General features: G+C 36.0%; 1 protein-coding gene across 4 annotated transcripts in view; it reads left to right on the forward strand.

The window, feature by feature from the left end:
* LOC149780819 (TOX high mobility group box family member 4-like) overlaps positions 1–16,539 on the forward strand; it is a 107,566-nt gene that overhangs the window by 43,880 nt on the left and 47,147 nt on the right. For all 4 annotated transcript variants that reach the window (XM_089937884.1, XM_089937885.1, XM_089937882.1 and 1 more), the window contains one exon: positions 12,382–12,888. In XM_089937884.1, coding sequence (XP_089794010.1) covers positions 12,505–12,888 — 384 coding nt within the window. In that variant the 5' untranslated portion in view covers positions 12,382–12,504. The remainder of the gene's footprint in view (positions 1–12,381; positions 12,889–16,539) is intronic.

Below are 16,539 nucleotides of genomic sequence, written 5' to 3' on the forward strand. Positions count from 1 at the left end.
AACAAAGTTCCTGATATGCCGTAGCATAATGTGCCTGCAGATCAGGGTCTTTGTTGTACTACTCCTGACAAATTTCATAGACCCAGATCTGCTGGTGCATAATGCACTGGTAGATCTTGGTCTGTACAGTTTGCAGGTTCACTCAACTTATAAGCTAGCAAAGATGGTAGCGAGATAAATGATCATTATGGAACTGAGTGCATCTTGAGCTGAATTTCTAAATAGAGTATACAGATTTCCAAAAATGCATGTAAGTTTCAATTTCCTTGGCTGACAGAAGTTCCTTCCTAATTTTTATGAGTTAGGACACCAGAGAGCACGTGGTTGCTTATCATGGATAGAAACTGTTAAGAAGAGGAAATTAAATCATTAGCAAAACCATTGCTGCATTTATTTTCAAAGTAGCATATATTGAGGAACAAAAATGCAGACTCAAATGTCAAACATAAATCAAGGAATTGAATATACGTGTAGTTATTTCTCAAGCTTGCAGAGTTCAAATACAGGTTCTTGAGGGCCATGGCAGGTGTGGCTCATAATGTGTTTGAATTTCTTGACTAAAATAGAAAACAGCTAAAGATTTTGTTCCCCCTGATTTGTTTCAGTGACTTATGTTTTGACCTGGCAGGGGCTGAAGGTCCCCACTTTCTTTGTTCTGGGATGAACACTGCCAGTGGTCATGCTGCTGTCATTCAGAGCTTACATACAGGATATATATGACACTGTCTATCCCATTACATATGTATATGGGGTGAGTACTGTCAGCAGAAATACTGTGATATAAATTATTGAATTGCAGTATGTGTCAACATGTTTTGCTGTGATAATGACAATTTTAAAACCCATCTAATGTCAACTGTCAGCATAATTTTACTGAGCCAGTCAAGTTTTATTATATTAAATAACATTTCTGCCATCTGTGTTCATTTATATTTAGCATAAGATCAAGTTTTGGTATGTTTGACAGTGGTCGACTGTCAACCGTTATTAACCATATGTTTGACTTGTTACCTGTTCTTACAAAATACCAGGTAATGTTTTGAGTAAGCAAAACTTGTTTCACAACCAGTCTACCGAATACAGTTACTGTTATAGTACCATATAGAAGAATTTGTACCAATATAAATTGTGACAACAGCAGTGTATGGATAGATACCAGCACATCATTAAAGATGCCAATGGGTACATGGGTACCCACCTGTTAATAATAACCCGAGTAATAAAATAAGCAACAGGGTACCTGTTTAAAAAAAGCATTCCAAGTTCAGATCAAGACACAGAATATTGATCACAGTTCGAGGTTTGTGTCGTGTGCGCATTATTTATCATCACAGGGACTCGAATGGCTGCTTACAATTTATTTGTCATACATGTACTGTATAAAAATACAAGTGAAGATACTTCTGTCCTTTCTTGAGTGACATTTTTAAGAATCGGCGTTGAAATTTAAAGCTACTGTCCTAACCTGTCCATGGTTCATGCTCCATTTTTCTCACGACTTAAACGTGCTTGTTTTCAGATCTTGGTGACATTAACTATGTCAATAGCTTTCGTTGACACTGACAGTAAGTACTGGTTAAGAAATGTTCAACGAAATAAAATTTAAATACATATTACAGTTCGAATAAAAGAAAGCACAATAGAATGTCCAGTTTAAGTTGTTGTTGTAGGGTTTAACACCATTTTTCAGAACACAATATGCTATACATGGCAGCCAGTATTAATGGTGGAGGAAAAAACCGGGAAAACCCCTGAAAGAACGACCGACCCACAAGAAGCTACTGGCAAGCTTTCTCACATACCCACATTTGCCTAATCCGAGACTCAAACCCACGCAGACAGAGGTGAGATGGCAATGACCCATAACGGAGAGTGCTCTCGGCCACTCGGGACCAGTTTAAGTAATGCCATTTTTGCCTCAAATTAGTGAGAAACCCAAGGCAGATATTTTTGTCATGGCAAAGGGAACACAAAAACTCAGTTACCATAACATGGACTTGTACCGTGTTAGGAAAAATGAAAAAAAATGGACAACTATACAGAATTTAATTTTTCACTGAAATATTTAAATCCAAGGGGAAATCATTGTTATTTAACAACACTGAAAAGATCTAATAAAAACTGATCACGTATGTAAATATGGTAATTTTTTAATTAATTTTACTTGAAACAAACGAGACTCTTGAATGTGAAACCATTTGTCATAGCTTCATTCTATTTTGGTACTACATACGTAGTGGATCAGACTAAATTGAAAATAAATGGCACCAGATCTTTTAAAAAATGGGCTGTATCGAAGTGACTGTGGGATGTTATATGACTGAAAATTGTTAGAGGAGAGGGATTTTGTTAAGCTTAATAACATGTTGCACAGGACCATCGTTAAGGGACAAACTATGACAGGTCAAGGATACTACAGCAGCCATCATTTGTAGACTTGATGACTATTCGCGACAAGTTACTGCAGACTAGTTAAAGTGAGTGTTATGCATAAATAATTTATCAGTTTCTTTTCTGTCTGTGTTCTTGTATTAACTACTAAATAAATCCACTTGGATTTAGCCGATTTCTGACAAAAAGTTTAACTGCAGATCCAGGTAAGTAGCAAAAATAAATGTTCATTAAATAAAATATGTATGTTTTTTGTACAGTTTTCTGTAATTATGGCATGTAATATTTATATTACTCATTTTATGTTCAGATTACATCTTTTTGCCACTTACATTAGTAATAAATTATGCTTGTACCTCTCTTGGGGGCTGTCATGTCTGAACCTTCAAAAAAGCAGTTCAGGTTCACATTTAATACAATTTTCCTTTGATCAGGTACTGGGTAACCAGCCGTTATGATTGATGGGTGCCTGGTAGAAATTTCCGAAAATTTTGCCATCTCTATTATCCTACTATGGGTCATTATTTGGACTAAGGTCATTTCAAAACTTGCTTTGAAGTTTTTGTTTTATTACAGTTGCAGTCAGGCTTCCATCTTTTTTATCGCTGCAAGTTTTAAAAAAATTGTCTATAGAAAAAAAATCTAATAGTGAAATTGCTTTGTGGAGAGGATGGAACTTAAAGGATATACAAGATGTATGTACCTTAATGTTAAGAAGTCGTTAAGTTGAACACTAATTCCTTGCCTTTTCTCAAATGTGTATTTAATGTTTGTCTCACTGACATAGGCATGACAAGTTGTAGCTTTTCTACTGGCAGCGTCAGCATCATCAGCAAAGTTAAATTTTTTGCTGACAGTTTTTTAATCATCACATGCTGCATTCAAGTGAAACTTTTGGATAATAACACCATAGTTTATTCTGCGATAATGTGAAGTGAAACTTTAATAATAACACTATAGGTCTTGTGCTTATGCCATATGTGAGAAACACCTGTCTTTCCTGTCTCACTCACTTAAAGCAGGAATATTGTTGAATCATGGCAAACATAATTAAAGTTTGTGATAATGTTCTTAAAAGTGACATATCTGTATCGGTGACTAGTTGCATTGAGCTGAAACTTTAGGATAATAGTACTATTTGTTGGAGTCAATTTGACTGATAATTCTGGAGTTTCTCATGCATACTTAAGCAGATAGCTTGTTTCAGCAATGAACAGTTTTGTGGTAAGGTTTTTGAAGGTAATGTTTTGTCTATAGTACACTTGTTGCTGTATTCAGCCGAAACTGGAATAATATTACAGTAGAACTTCATTTATCTGGCACCCGATTAACCATCAGTCTCCGTTAATCGTCAGGGCATTGTATGTTAAAATATTAAAATATTAAAAACAGGAACATGTACATATGTAGATATTATGATTTTTTGATGTCCTCTATTGTCTAATACTTTTAAAGGTACATATTCTATTATCCATCTATTCTTGTATCCATCATGGTCTCGGTCCCGCACCCTGAAGGATAATCAAAGTTCTACTGTATTATATATAGCTCATGACTAGATTTTCCATGCTGTACATATCTTAGCTTACACTGAAGGCTCTTAATGCTACTGGAAATGGGGTTGTATGTTGTTTATTTAATGGTAAACTTGCCATATTAATGAATACACACTATATTGTGTTAGGTTAGGCTCAACCAGTTAACTGTATTTCATATGTGAATGAGTGCACAAAACACTTCCCATTTTTCATGCGAGACCTCATCTGTGTTGGCTAATCGTTACTTTTAATTATTAATGCTTGATTTACACTTGTAACACTGGCTGTCACACTAAGGTTGCACAATGCAGTCACGTTTTTACTCGTGCGGCCTAGTTGTTAGATTATCCGCCTCAGATGCAGGAGGTCATGAGTCAATCCCTGGCCAAGTCATACCAAAGACTTACAAAAAATAGTACTAACAGCTGCCTCACTTTGCACTTATCATTTTGTCAGGATAATGTGACTGGGTGGGACATCATGCTACATGTCTGGGCATGATGACCCAGTGCTAGACATCACTATAAACTGTCACACTGCAGACATCATATCGATATGACTGATTTTTTTTTTAAAGCTACGTAAAAAAATAAAAATCACACACTCAGTAAAATATGGCTATTAGGGATTGACAGCAAGAATAGCTTCTGAAGCAGATTTGAATTATTTTGTTTTTATAATAAAATAAAACAAATTTTAATCCCTGGTTGTTATCAAGTTATCAGGGTACCGTTACTCTGATATAGCAAAGAATATATATTTTTTAATTCTTTTGTCTTTAATGCCATGTCTCCAATGTGCATGTATAAGGCTGAACTGCATGTCCATAAAATACTGACTGTATAGTTTTGATGAAATGTTCAGTTCTCAAAGAGTGTAGTTTTAAAAAAATATTTGAAAATGAACACTGCTCTGGTGGCCTAGTGGAAAGAGCATGTGCCATGGATGTGGGAGATTGAGGTTTCAAACCCCAAATGAGTCATACCAAAGACTGATAAAAATGGTACTAAAAGCTGCCTCTGTAGGCGCTCAGTGTTAAGAGGTTAGTGTTAGGACTGGTTGGCCTGGGGTCAGGATAATGTGACTGGGTGGGACATTATGCTATTTGTCTGCAGCATGATGCCCCAGTGCTAGACATCATCATAAACTGCCTCACTGCAGATGTCATAGCGATATGACTGAAAAATTGTTGAAACTACGATAAAAAATCAAAATCAATTAACATGTATATAAAGGGGATCACCTTTCGTGAAGTTCAATTTAGCTTAAATAATCTTTCTCCATGATAATGTTCTGGAGATTGCTGAAAGTTTGGAATAGGTGAGCAATGTAATCATTAATGAAACACTCAGTTTTTATGCAGTTAAAACCTCTTGAGACCAAATCCTCACTGATCCTCTTGAAACCAAAACAGTTTTCATGTCCTAAATATTTTTTTGTATTTTTTATTTCTGTACAAATTATTCATTATACCAAAACCACTTTACTCTACAAAATATTTGGTTCCAGACTTCATTTGTACACTGAAAAGATTGAAATTTATTCAGAATGTGGCCAGGTAGCTGCCATATTTCAGTTATGAGGTTAGCCAATGATATGGAAGTAAAACAAGAGTACATGCCTGGCAAGATCATAGAGGGTGTTAACAAAAGGTCATTCAGGAGTCTTTATGCCTGCCATAAGTGATACATGTAGTTCAAATTGTGCACATCAAAGGAGAATTAATTTATTTTGCCACTCATCTATGTCCAATACAGTACACCTAAAACTTCTGTCAAGTGGGTTTTTTTAAATTTAATGCATGGGTTGAAAATAAATTTGAATGAACACTTAAAATTCAGTATCAGTAGTAACAAGATCGTCATAAAGATAATGGTAAAAGGAGACATAATCAGTATCCACAGTGTCATAACTAAGAATGATGTAACTGATTTCATCTCATTTTAGGTGAAATTTGAGAACCACATTAAATCAAAACTTTATATTAAAAAAACTGACACATTTTTTTGGTGTCCGGGGGGATTGTGGTCTTGAGAAATTTCATCGCACTGCACACTAGTGATATTAAGAGGGAATATTATACACATCAGTTTTTTTGTATTCTGAATCTCTTTTTTTCATTCACCGTATTTGCTGGTCAAGAAAACATTACTTTTTGACCAGAAAATCATAGCTTCGTCTTATACTCCAAATGGACTTGTATATGGAATATGTCGTCCAGATCACTTTATTGTATTTTTCATATGGAAAATAATTCTTCAAAAGTATGAAAATAATGTGTAACAAACATTTCATTTTGGTTAAGAGATTGTGTATGAAAAAGCATATGATCCCACATTGAGTATTTTAAACAATGACGTGATCATCAGTATTAAAATTTAACATTTATTAGATGTAATGGTGCTAAAGCAGCATGCACCATTAATGTACGTTGTCTGTAATATATGTTGGTTAAATTTTATTACATATATATGCGTTAGAATCAACAAGTTAGAAGATGAATAACCATGACAAAGATATATTCATTCATAATTTTCCTCTAGCACCTAATGATTTAAATGTATGATCCATTTATTGAAAGAGAGGAGATAGAGAGAGAGCTGTCTTCATGATAGTAAATCTGTATTGTCTTGTTCACTTACCTGATGACTGTTCTTACTCATGTACAAGTGCCACTAGGTAAGCAGTTCCTGCTAGTTTTTGTTGCCACTTCCATTTTCCAAGAATCATATGACTTTGTAGTGGTATTGACATGCTAATTAAAAATGCGATAGCTATATTCAGTCAGTCCAAACTAACACCTGTTTGATGTCAAGATTTAGCAGACCAAATCAGATTAGGGAGGTTGCCAGTAAGGAAATGAGGATACCCAAGGGTATTATGTATACTGTACCATATAATGAAAGGAAATGCCAGGTGATTAGTTGTAAATTTCTCAGCCAGTGACATCTTTTGAACTTGTGATGGCACTGACAGCAAATTAAAAATAACATCTATTATGAGCAAAGATCAAAAACAGTTGCCACCTAAGTACAGAAAATGTCCATATACTTTTTAAAAAAATCCTATTTATTGGGAATGGAGAGGTTGTTATATAGTTGGCAAGAAAATTGGACAGCTTGTGAAATGGTCATTCTTGGGATTTAACCTTACTGGAGTCTATATAGATAACTACTGTATTTTGAATATTTAAACCTTGAATGAGTATGGTGTGTATTTTCATAGTTTATATTTACTGTTTCATATATTAATGCTTTCTCTCTTTGTCAAAAGCTTCAGCTAAAGGGGGGCAGTGAGGTTTATATATAAAAATAACATGAAGACCTGAAATCTTTCGTATACTGGACCATAATATTTTATCACGAGGTACAAGAAGAAAAATGTGATGAAATACATTTGCATCCCTCTCTCTGTATATCGCCCCCCCAAAAAAATTTAAAAACCATTATAGCATTAATGATACAATTTCTGTATTGATGGTAATCTGAAATAGTATACAGAGATACTTTTAATGTTTATGAAACTGGAAGTTCTTATAGTTTAATTCCACACAGAATCGCGACTTTTATCCTATCTGTGATGTACCAAATTTTCATGTCAGCATTATTATATGTAGCTAAAGGTACCTAATACACTTGGGACCCAGAGTGGCCGAGTGGTCTAAAGCGTTCTCCGTTACATATAACTGCCATCTCACACCTGTCTGCGTGGGTTCAAGTATCGGATTCGGCCAATGTGGGTATGTGAGAAAGCTTGCCAGTAGCTTCTCATGGGTGGGTGGTTCTTTCTGGGGTTTTCCCTGATTCTTCCTCCACAATTAATACTGGTTGCAATGTATAACCTATTGTGTGCTGAAAAATGGCTTTAAACCCAACAACAACAACATAATACACTTAAAATACTTTGTGTGAAACAATTTAGGTACTTTTAGTTACATTTAATGATCCTGACCAGAAAGGTTACTGAGTTACAGATAGGATAAAATTTGTGATGCTGTGCGGAACGAAGTGAAAAAGACAATCCGAGGTATTGCTCTGGCCCCGTCTTATATATTCAGCATCAACTTGTATATGGATGAAGAATGGAAAATTTGCCAAATCTGCTGATTTGACTTGTACTATGCTAACTTGTTTGCCAGCAAATACGGTAGTATATTAATTATAGTTTCCCTTGGTTTCATTATGTGTATTGTCATTGTCCACTTGATAGTTATAAACATTTTTAAGTGATAAGGTAATGGTATGGACTTTTATGAAATTAGCTCAAAGACCTGTTCTTGCAAATTTGCGTTTAAAAGAAATGCAACTGTACCAAAAAATGATCCTTTTACAGACTTCACACTCAAACTAAAAGAAATTATCTGCAAAATTTGTGCAAAATCAAAGAATTGGTTCACAGGATAGTATGACTCGAAGTTGCTATTTTGTACATAATTTGGTGTAAGGTATGGAACATCTGCCACATCCTGTACACATTTTTTTAGTTGGTTTTAATGGCAGTTTTGACATGTTATGGGCAATATCATGCAGTGGAAATGGGAGCCAAGTGCCTTTACCGAGCAGGGCCCCGAGCGGCCGAGTGGTCTAAAGCGCTCACTGTTCCGGATCACTGCCATTTTACCTCTGTCTGCATGGGTTCGAGTCCAAGGCTCGGCTAGCGTGGGTACGTGGGAAAGCCTGCCAGTATCTTCTCGTCGGTTGTGGTTCTTCCCTGGGTTTTCCAGGGTTCTTCCTCCACCAGTTATACTGGCCGCCATGTATAGCCTATCTTGTGCTGAAAAATGGCATTAAACCCTAGAACAACAGACCAACAACCTTTACTAAGAGCATACACAGGCAGCAAACCAAGGCTGGCAAAGTTGGGTCTTAAATCTGCAACCCTTACAAATCTGCTGCTGCACCAACTGAATTGCCATGGCTCCATGTACCTTATTGTAAGCTGATAACTATTCCATTTGCTGAGTGTGATTTATTGACATGTGATGATGGTCTATTGACTCTTCTACCCCACTGTGAATAGGTACTGACAGCAGGTGGGACATAGTGAGCCATTTCACAACAGATGCTAACTAGCTTGATTTACCACATTCAAATGAAAGAGCATACTTTTAGTGAATAGCTTCCTTCCCTGTGCAAACATCACTATGCAATATCTGTTGGTAATGTTTTTAGTTTATCAATTATTTATATAATTATTTCTTTGTTATTTTATCTCATTGCTCTGCTGTATCCTGTACTGTTTTTCAAGCTGTATCATTGTCACAGTTTGTTTGACTGGGTTATTGAATAATGTCTTAATGGTCCACTGATTTGGGAATTTATATTTTGTCTTTGTATAGTTTTTCTTACATGAATCTGGAGCCAGGAGCTGTTTGCGACTGTAGAAGATAGTGTCTTTTTCATTGATTTGAAAATTATTGTTTGATATTTAGTTATTTCTTTTTGTTCAGATCCATAACAAGTCACAATGGGACATAAAAGGACTAAGTCATATCTTTCATTAATAAATTAATGTTTTAGTCCTGAAATGTATCTTATCAGCATTACATGAAAGATTATACATTCATTGTCAATGGGAGCCATAAAAGTGGAGTGTCATACAGGTGAGGTTGCTTATGGTGAGGTATTTTATACATAATAATTAAATGTTTAAAGTGGATCCATGATTACACCTGCCTTAAATGGGACTGCCTTATACTGAGGTACCCTATAGTGAGGGATCACTCTACTGTTTATGCCCCCCCCCCCCCAAGTAGAAGGCATGTCATTTTGCTGTTCATAAGCATCTCAATCCTGAATCTTTTTCATCACAATAGCACAATTTTATAAGATTTGAGCCATGAAAATATATACTTTTTATGGTTACAAGTATATGATATGATTAGATTTAGTCAACTGCCAAGACTTATAACAATATTGTTTATTTATTATTTATTGGATTGATAGGCTGTTTTGCCATTCAGCAGTTTGGCATACAGAAAATGGTCACAGAAACCACACACAGATCTGGATCAGTTTTGGACAATGCAGTTGTGTTAAAGCCAACTGCAGCTTTGATCATGCAGCATTTTTAATCAACTGCTGATCAAATCGTTTTTATGTTCATGTTAGATTTCTCCTTCCAAAACATTTTGCTTACCATTGGGCATTCTAATTATTTATTTACCATGACGGAGCCCCCTAAGGCACTTGCCTTCACAGTTTACTGAAATCACACCTCAGTCCACATGGGTTTGAGTCTCTGCTTAAAGTTCCTTGTATCAAAAATTTTTTGTTCCCTTGTTCTCTTGACTGCTTACATTTAGCTGAAGTTATGTTGTTTTAAATGGAGGTCACAAAGATGCTGAATGAATACTAATGTAAGCACTAATTTCTGGTTAATTAAGTGATTTTAATTTTTTGGGCAAGTTTTTACATTTTTAATAACTGTTATCGTCTTTGTACTGACTGTAATTGTTTCCTTTTGATTATCTGAATTTGATGTAAACAAATTGAGGCAGGTATTGAGTTGCACAGTGCTTTTTTAAAGCAACTTTGGTGTAGTCTCAGAATGCAGAATGTCATATCATCAAACACATGGATATCTATCTGTTTTACAGAATAATTGCTCTGTGAAAAACATTTGTTAATGTAGAAATACAATATGTCTAATAATTATATATCTGCAGTTATAATTTTCACATTCTTTAATTTATAAAACTTTGCAAAACAAAAAGTAGCTGAAGCTGATATATGCAAAAGTTCTTTGTTACTTTTTATCTACTTGCTGTCCATTTGCTGCTCAGTGAATTTGAATATGTTGCAAACTTTGTACCCCATGTGCAGTGCATGAGCAAATGCTCACTAAACTGAAAAATATGTATTCTGAAGATCAGTTACTAAGATATAAATGTTTTATTATAGCATTTGTCAAAATATTGGCAAAATGAGGTAAGCGTCAGAACAGGCATTGCAATTAAATCTGTGCTAATACAGGTCAGAAGATCCATTTCAGGGTGTATACTTGATATATGAGTGAACATACTTAACTGATGTTGACATTTTCAATTTACATGCATGCAGATAAATTATGGTCCAAGTTTATAATTTGCACACACGCAGAACAAACACCCATTCTAGTCTCGATAAAAAATGTATAAAAGTTGCAAGTCTGATTCTGAAGTTTTTAAATGTTATCACATTTCTGAAACAAAAAACTGCTGAAATTCTCTTATTTTCATTAAAATTTCCATTGAAATTGATGAAACTGTTGGAAAGTTGTGAACATTTAAAATAGACAAATCAGAATGTAGCATGTTTTGTTGGATTCGGATTAGATTTTACACTGAACCTTGAACTTGAGACTTGGTTTGCAGTAAACATTTCTGCTGAAAATGATGATTTCCATGAACTTAAGACTTCACCTTTACTTATTGATAAATGCTTGTACTATACGCTAGACAGGGGGCCCCGAGTGGCCGAATGGTCTAAAGTGCTTACCGTTACAGATCACTGCCATCTCACCTCTGCCCGTGTGGGTTTCGAGTCTCAGGTTCGGCCTATGTGGGTATGTGAGAAAGCTTGCCAGTAGCTTCTCGTGGGTTGGTGGTTCTTTCCGGGGTTTTCCCAGGTTCTTCCTCCACCATTAATACTGGCCGCCATGTATAGCCTATCCTGTGCTGAAAAATGGCGTTAAACCCTACAACAACAACAACTGCAACAACAAATGCTAGACCCCTGCATATTCATATAGACCCTCAGCTCATGCTCAAAGAACTTGATAATGTACCTGCTTTGAAACAGAGATTGACTTCAAAATAAGGTGTTGAGATATTTTAGATTATCCTTCTTATTCTTTAGTTAGTAACAATTATTTTGTTTCCCGCAGAATATTCAACATTCAACAGGGATCAGTGGAAAGTCGTATAGTCTTGAATTTTCCATAAAGCAGTAGTGCCTTATTTTTGAGGAAATTCTTATGATTTCCTCAAATTTGAGGAATTTCTCAGCTGTTTTTCCAGGATACAGTAAGGTTTCCATGTCTTCCTTGTGTGGGTTCGAGTCCAAAGCTCTGCTAGTGTAGGTATATGGGAAAGCCTGCCAGTAGCTTCTCGTGGGTCAATGGTTCTTCCCTGGGTTTTCCAAGGTTCTTCCTCCACCAGTTATATTGGCCGCCATGTATATCCTATCTTGTGCTGAAAAATGGTGTTAAACCCTAGAACAAACAAAAACTACAACCATGTCTTCCCTTTTGTAACTCAAAAGTGATTTTGCACTCTTTGTACTCATTCAGAGTCTGATGAAAATACTTATATTGCCTGAAGCGACACAAGTTACATAACATAAAACCGTAATTTGAGGAGAAAGTTGTATAATTTTTTAGTACAGTTTGATATATATATTTTGTAATTATTGCCCTCTTTAAAGTGTTTTGCAAGTTGGACTGGATTACTGTCAGTGACTTTATTTTACAGGTTTTCCATGCACCATGCTTTGGAGATGATGATTTTGATTTGGAATCATTAACTACCTGCAAGTCGTCAACAAATTTCTCTGCTCAAACTACCCAGCATTCCATTCAGCGTGCTGCATATACAATGTCTCAGGCTCAAGGTAATATGGATTTATCGCAGCCATCAGCAAACCAATCTGGGATGTCAATTTTAGAGACTCTGGAGAGGTTGGCACCCAAGTTTCCACCGCAGGACTTTGAGGTGCCGGATATTAGTGTAACAAACAGTGACCTCTTCTCTTCCTCAATAAATAATACTAGATTGCATAGCCCAACTGTTCCACTTGTGTCTAATGCCTCGATTCTATCAAACAGATCTGTCTCTGTTGCTGGTGCAAGTCAAGGTGCATCCACAGGATTCCAAAACCATACTGGGGTATCCTCACCGACTTCCACTGGGTCAAATATGACAGTTTCCCCATTGCGAGAGAGCAGTGAAGATAGTGATGATTGTCTGCCTTTAGCACAGGTAATTGATTTAGTTCTTCCTTTTTTACACTTTAAGAGCTGAAGGCATGTTCATTTTTGTCTTTGTGTTAAAAGCCACTGTGCATAAAGTGAGTTTCTGAGGCACTACTAATCTTACCCTTTTAATTTTGTGATACATCCCCGAGCCCCTTGATTACAGTCCTGGTAAATAATAGCATATCTCTATTTTACTGCACGTAACAACCTCTTCGGTAGGCTAATCTTGCTTTGATCTGCCAGTAAACTTTTTTCCCTGTAACTAGTACAGATTGTAATACAAACAGTAAAATCTCAACTTCTCTGGTTGTACATGAACAAGAATGATCGATAAATAAGCCAGTATGTTTCTCTTATATATACAGTAGAGCGGACACAATTTTTCATTTCCAGTCTTGTGTTTTAGCCCAAGCAAAATGTATTACACATGTCAAATACCTATGTTGATATAAGTTGTGCTTACAATTGAACTCTGGTACATTCACAGGCATGTGTTTTAATAGCTGATTGAGCATAAATCCTTTTCCGAGCAAGTTACCACAGCCCATTTTACACAGATTGTCATTTGATGAAAACGTACCAATTTAGGTTTCAGAACTTGTAAATTACAGTTTTGTTGTTTTAAAAATCTTAAACAAATTAAGGATTATATACTTAGAAAGAAGTTGAAATAGAATGTGATAGAAGATTTGGCATGAAATATAATTATATAGTTCTGAAAATTATGGGACAATTACACATTGTGGAATTTGAAACTCAGTCTAAGGTCTAAAGCTGTCACAAATTTAGAAAACTTTTTAATGGTACCAATCAGTCCTAAAGATCAGTTACCCAGGTATCCAATCAAACGAAAATAGTATTAAATGTGTACAAACCTGAAGTTAAGTCCACATTTTTAAAAAATTCCTATGAATATCAATCACTACATAATATCATCAGGTACAAGCTCCAAAAATTCATCCTCATTATATGATAAAATTCTGTAAAACTTGATTGTTGTCTAATCATAATAAATACCATCTGACTCGCATTACTTGGCCTTACTGTCATATGCATATGTGTATTTAGAGATTGAGCTTGAGTTTTGAAAGTGACACTTTGATCGTACAGTTTGTGAAATCTATTGGGTTGCAAAGGTATGCATCATTTGTACGGCAAGATCAAATAACCACACTCTGTTACTTGCCACTGTACCACACTTGTGGCTCATAGAGTTGTAATGTAGGAAAACAAGCCATCGGATTAAAGTCAGTTGTTTAATAGAAGAGGCAGACGTTTGCTCTCATATATTTGTTATAGGCCAAGGGGATGTTTCTGATTGTAGCTCAGAAATCTCAACTGCTATATTGTAGTGAAGTTTTGGAAAGTAAATACAATTAAGGCAATAGAATATGCAAGCGTTTCAAAGCTATTGGATGTAATTATGGGGAAAAAAGGTAGATAATGTTTGTAGGTCCCTCACATTTTAAATTTTCATTACTTGAATTAAAAAAAGGGTAACTGACAATGGACTCAAAAATTCTGTAATATAAACTTCAACTATATGGGGAAATTGTACTGGTTCGTCAGAGTTCACAAGCTTGAAAAATTAGCAGTTCAGTGGATTATTGATGTCCCCTTTGATGCATCATCAGACTTGTTCACAGGATTTTAAATGGTTAACAACAGACAGTACCATAGATGTTCTGAAAGCAGTTGCTTTTTTAAAAAATGTGTCGAAGATCTTCCAGAGTACGTGACTAAATTAAAAAATATCTCCCTATAATCTAAGATTAAGGATGAAAAATGTTACCAATGGCTCTTCATCATTTCTTGGAAGCAGTGGCAGAAACTTCTTGCCATGCATTGTCTGTTCTTGGCTTTCTGACAGAGCTTCTCCACCTCCATAGCGAAAAGGTTCTGAACAGATCCAAGGTCTTACTAGAACACAGTAAAATCCTTCTGTAAGTGCTCCCCACCCCTTTTGAGACGTATATTCTCTTCTGAAGGCTCATCCCCTTTGTGGCTACTCTGGATTTTAGGGCCTAACAACACTGGTCGCTTGCATCCACTCCTGGCTCTTATAAACCATCAAGAAGCAAAATCATCCCAACCACCCTTAGGGTCCATCAGCAAACATTTTTAAGGCTCAGTGCAAGCAATAAGCCCATTTCAGAGCTTCCCCTTCGCAGGCGGGCTTTTGGAGAATATGTGGTGATGGTCAGAAAGGAAGTTGAAAGACCCTTCCCCATTTCCTAAGCACAAGGGTTTGATGGCCCATCATGAGTATTATGCAGATACCCAAATATTCCATTGTCTGGATGACATCTGTATATTTTGGGATCCCAGCAATACCAGAAATCATGGCAGGAGAAATATTTGAAAAAAATAGGGAAATATTTCCATGCCAACGGCACAAGCTTCAACCCACCCAGAGGTCAACCAGGACATGACAAGATTTTCCATATAAGACCTTTCCATGACAGTCTTGCCTAAATGCCTGGAAAATTATGACCCTCCCAAAAACCAATCAATTGATGAAGGCATGATTGCTTATAAAGGAAGACTGTGATTTAAGCAATACCTGCCGGCCAAACCCACAAAATTTGGCATTCAAGTCTGGGAAAGAGCGCATCCCCAAACCAGCTACATCCAAGAACTTCAAGTGTATGTTGGAAAGCCCGATGGACGGAGAGGGAGAGTGGCAGAAGAAGGATTAGGTTCTAGAGTGGTGAAATACCTTACCAAAAAAATAATAAACAATAACCACCATATTTATATGGACAATTTCTTTTCAAATCCCCAATTATGTTGGGATGGACTCATCTTAGTGCTACCGTCCAAGGAAATAGGACAGAAATGCAGAGCCTTTTATATAAAAAAAAGTGGTTTAAAAAGCCAGGGGGATATGAAAATCATGCAAAAAGAGACTGGTCTGTATTGCTTGAAAAGAGAAGAAAATTGTCCATATTTTATTTAACAACATAGATCCCACATGGCTATCCAATGTAACTCTAAGAGAAAAAACAGCAGATGAAAAACGTTGCAGATGAACGAGTCACCAAACCACCAGATCAACACCAAGTCTGGAAAAGAAAAAGAAAAAAAACAGAACACAGCTTGAATTCAGAATGAACTTGGCCAAACAGATGGTTGCTGGCTTTCAGGGAAGTAGGAAAAGAAAATCTCTGTCCAGTATTGATACTGAAGGTTTATGGCACTGGCCAGGACGGTTCCCAAAGGTGGGAGATACAAGATGTATGTTAGGGAAGGGAGGAGACATGAAGTTTTCATGGGTTGCAAACAATGCCAAGTACATTTATGTGTGGATAATGACTGTTTTGAGAGGTACCACTCTCAACTTTTTCATTAGAGTGTGGATTTCATTCATGTTTTTATGTTTACATATGTAAATATTGGATTTATTTTGTGATTCAAAACAGTTTACATTTCTTGTATGATGGGATGTTAGAGTATATAAAGTGGAAATTTATGAATAACAGACACTATGCAAGGTAATCTGTTTTTTATTTCATTGAAATCAGCAAAATCTATTGAAATAATGAATATAAATGTAACCATGTTTTTATTGTCAGTTTCTGTAGCAGTCATGAGATGTTCTAGTATTCAGCCAAGCAACCAGCCTCAGTAATCTCAGTAACTGATACGATAGCAC

The sequence above is a fragment of the Sinohyriopsis cumingii genome, chromosome 16 (genome assembly GCF_028554795.1).
Source record: "Sinohyriopsis cumingii isolate HCF-2022 chromosome 16, ASM2855479v2, whole genome shotgun sequence".
In the NCBI taxonomy this organism is placed as follows: domain Eukaryota; kingdom Metazoa; phylum Mollusca; class Bivalvia; order Unionida; family Unionidae; genus Sinohyriopsis; species Sinohyriopsis cumingii.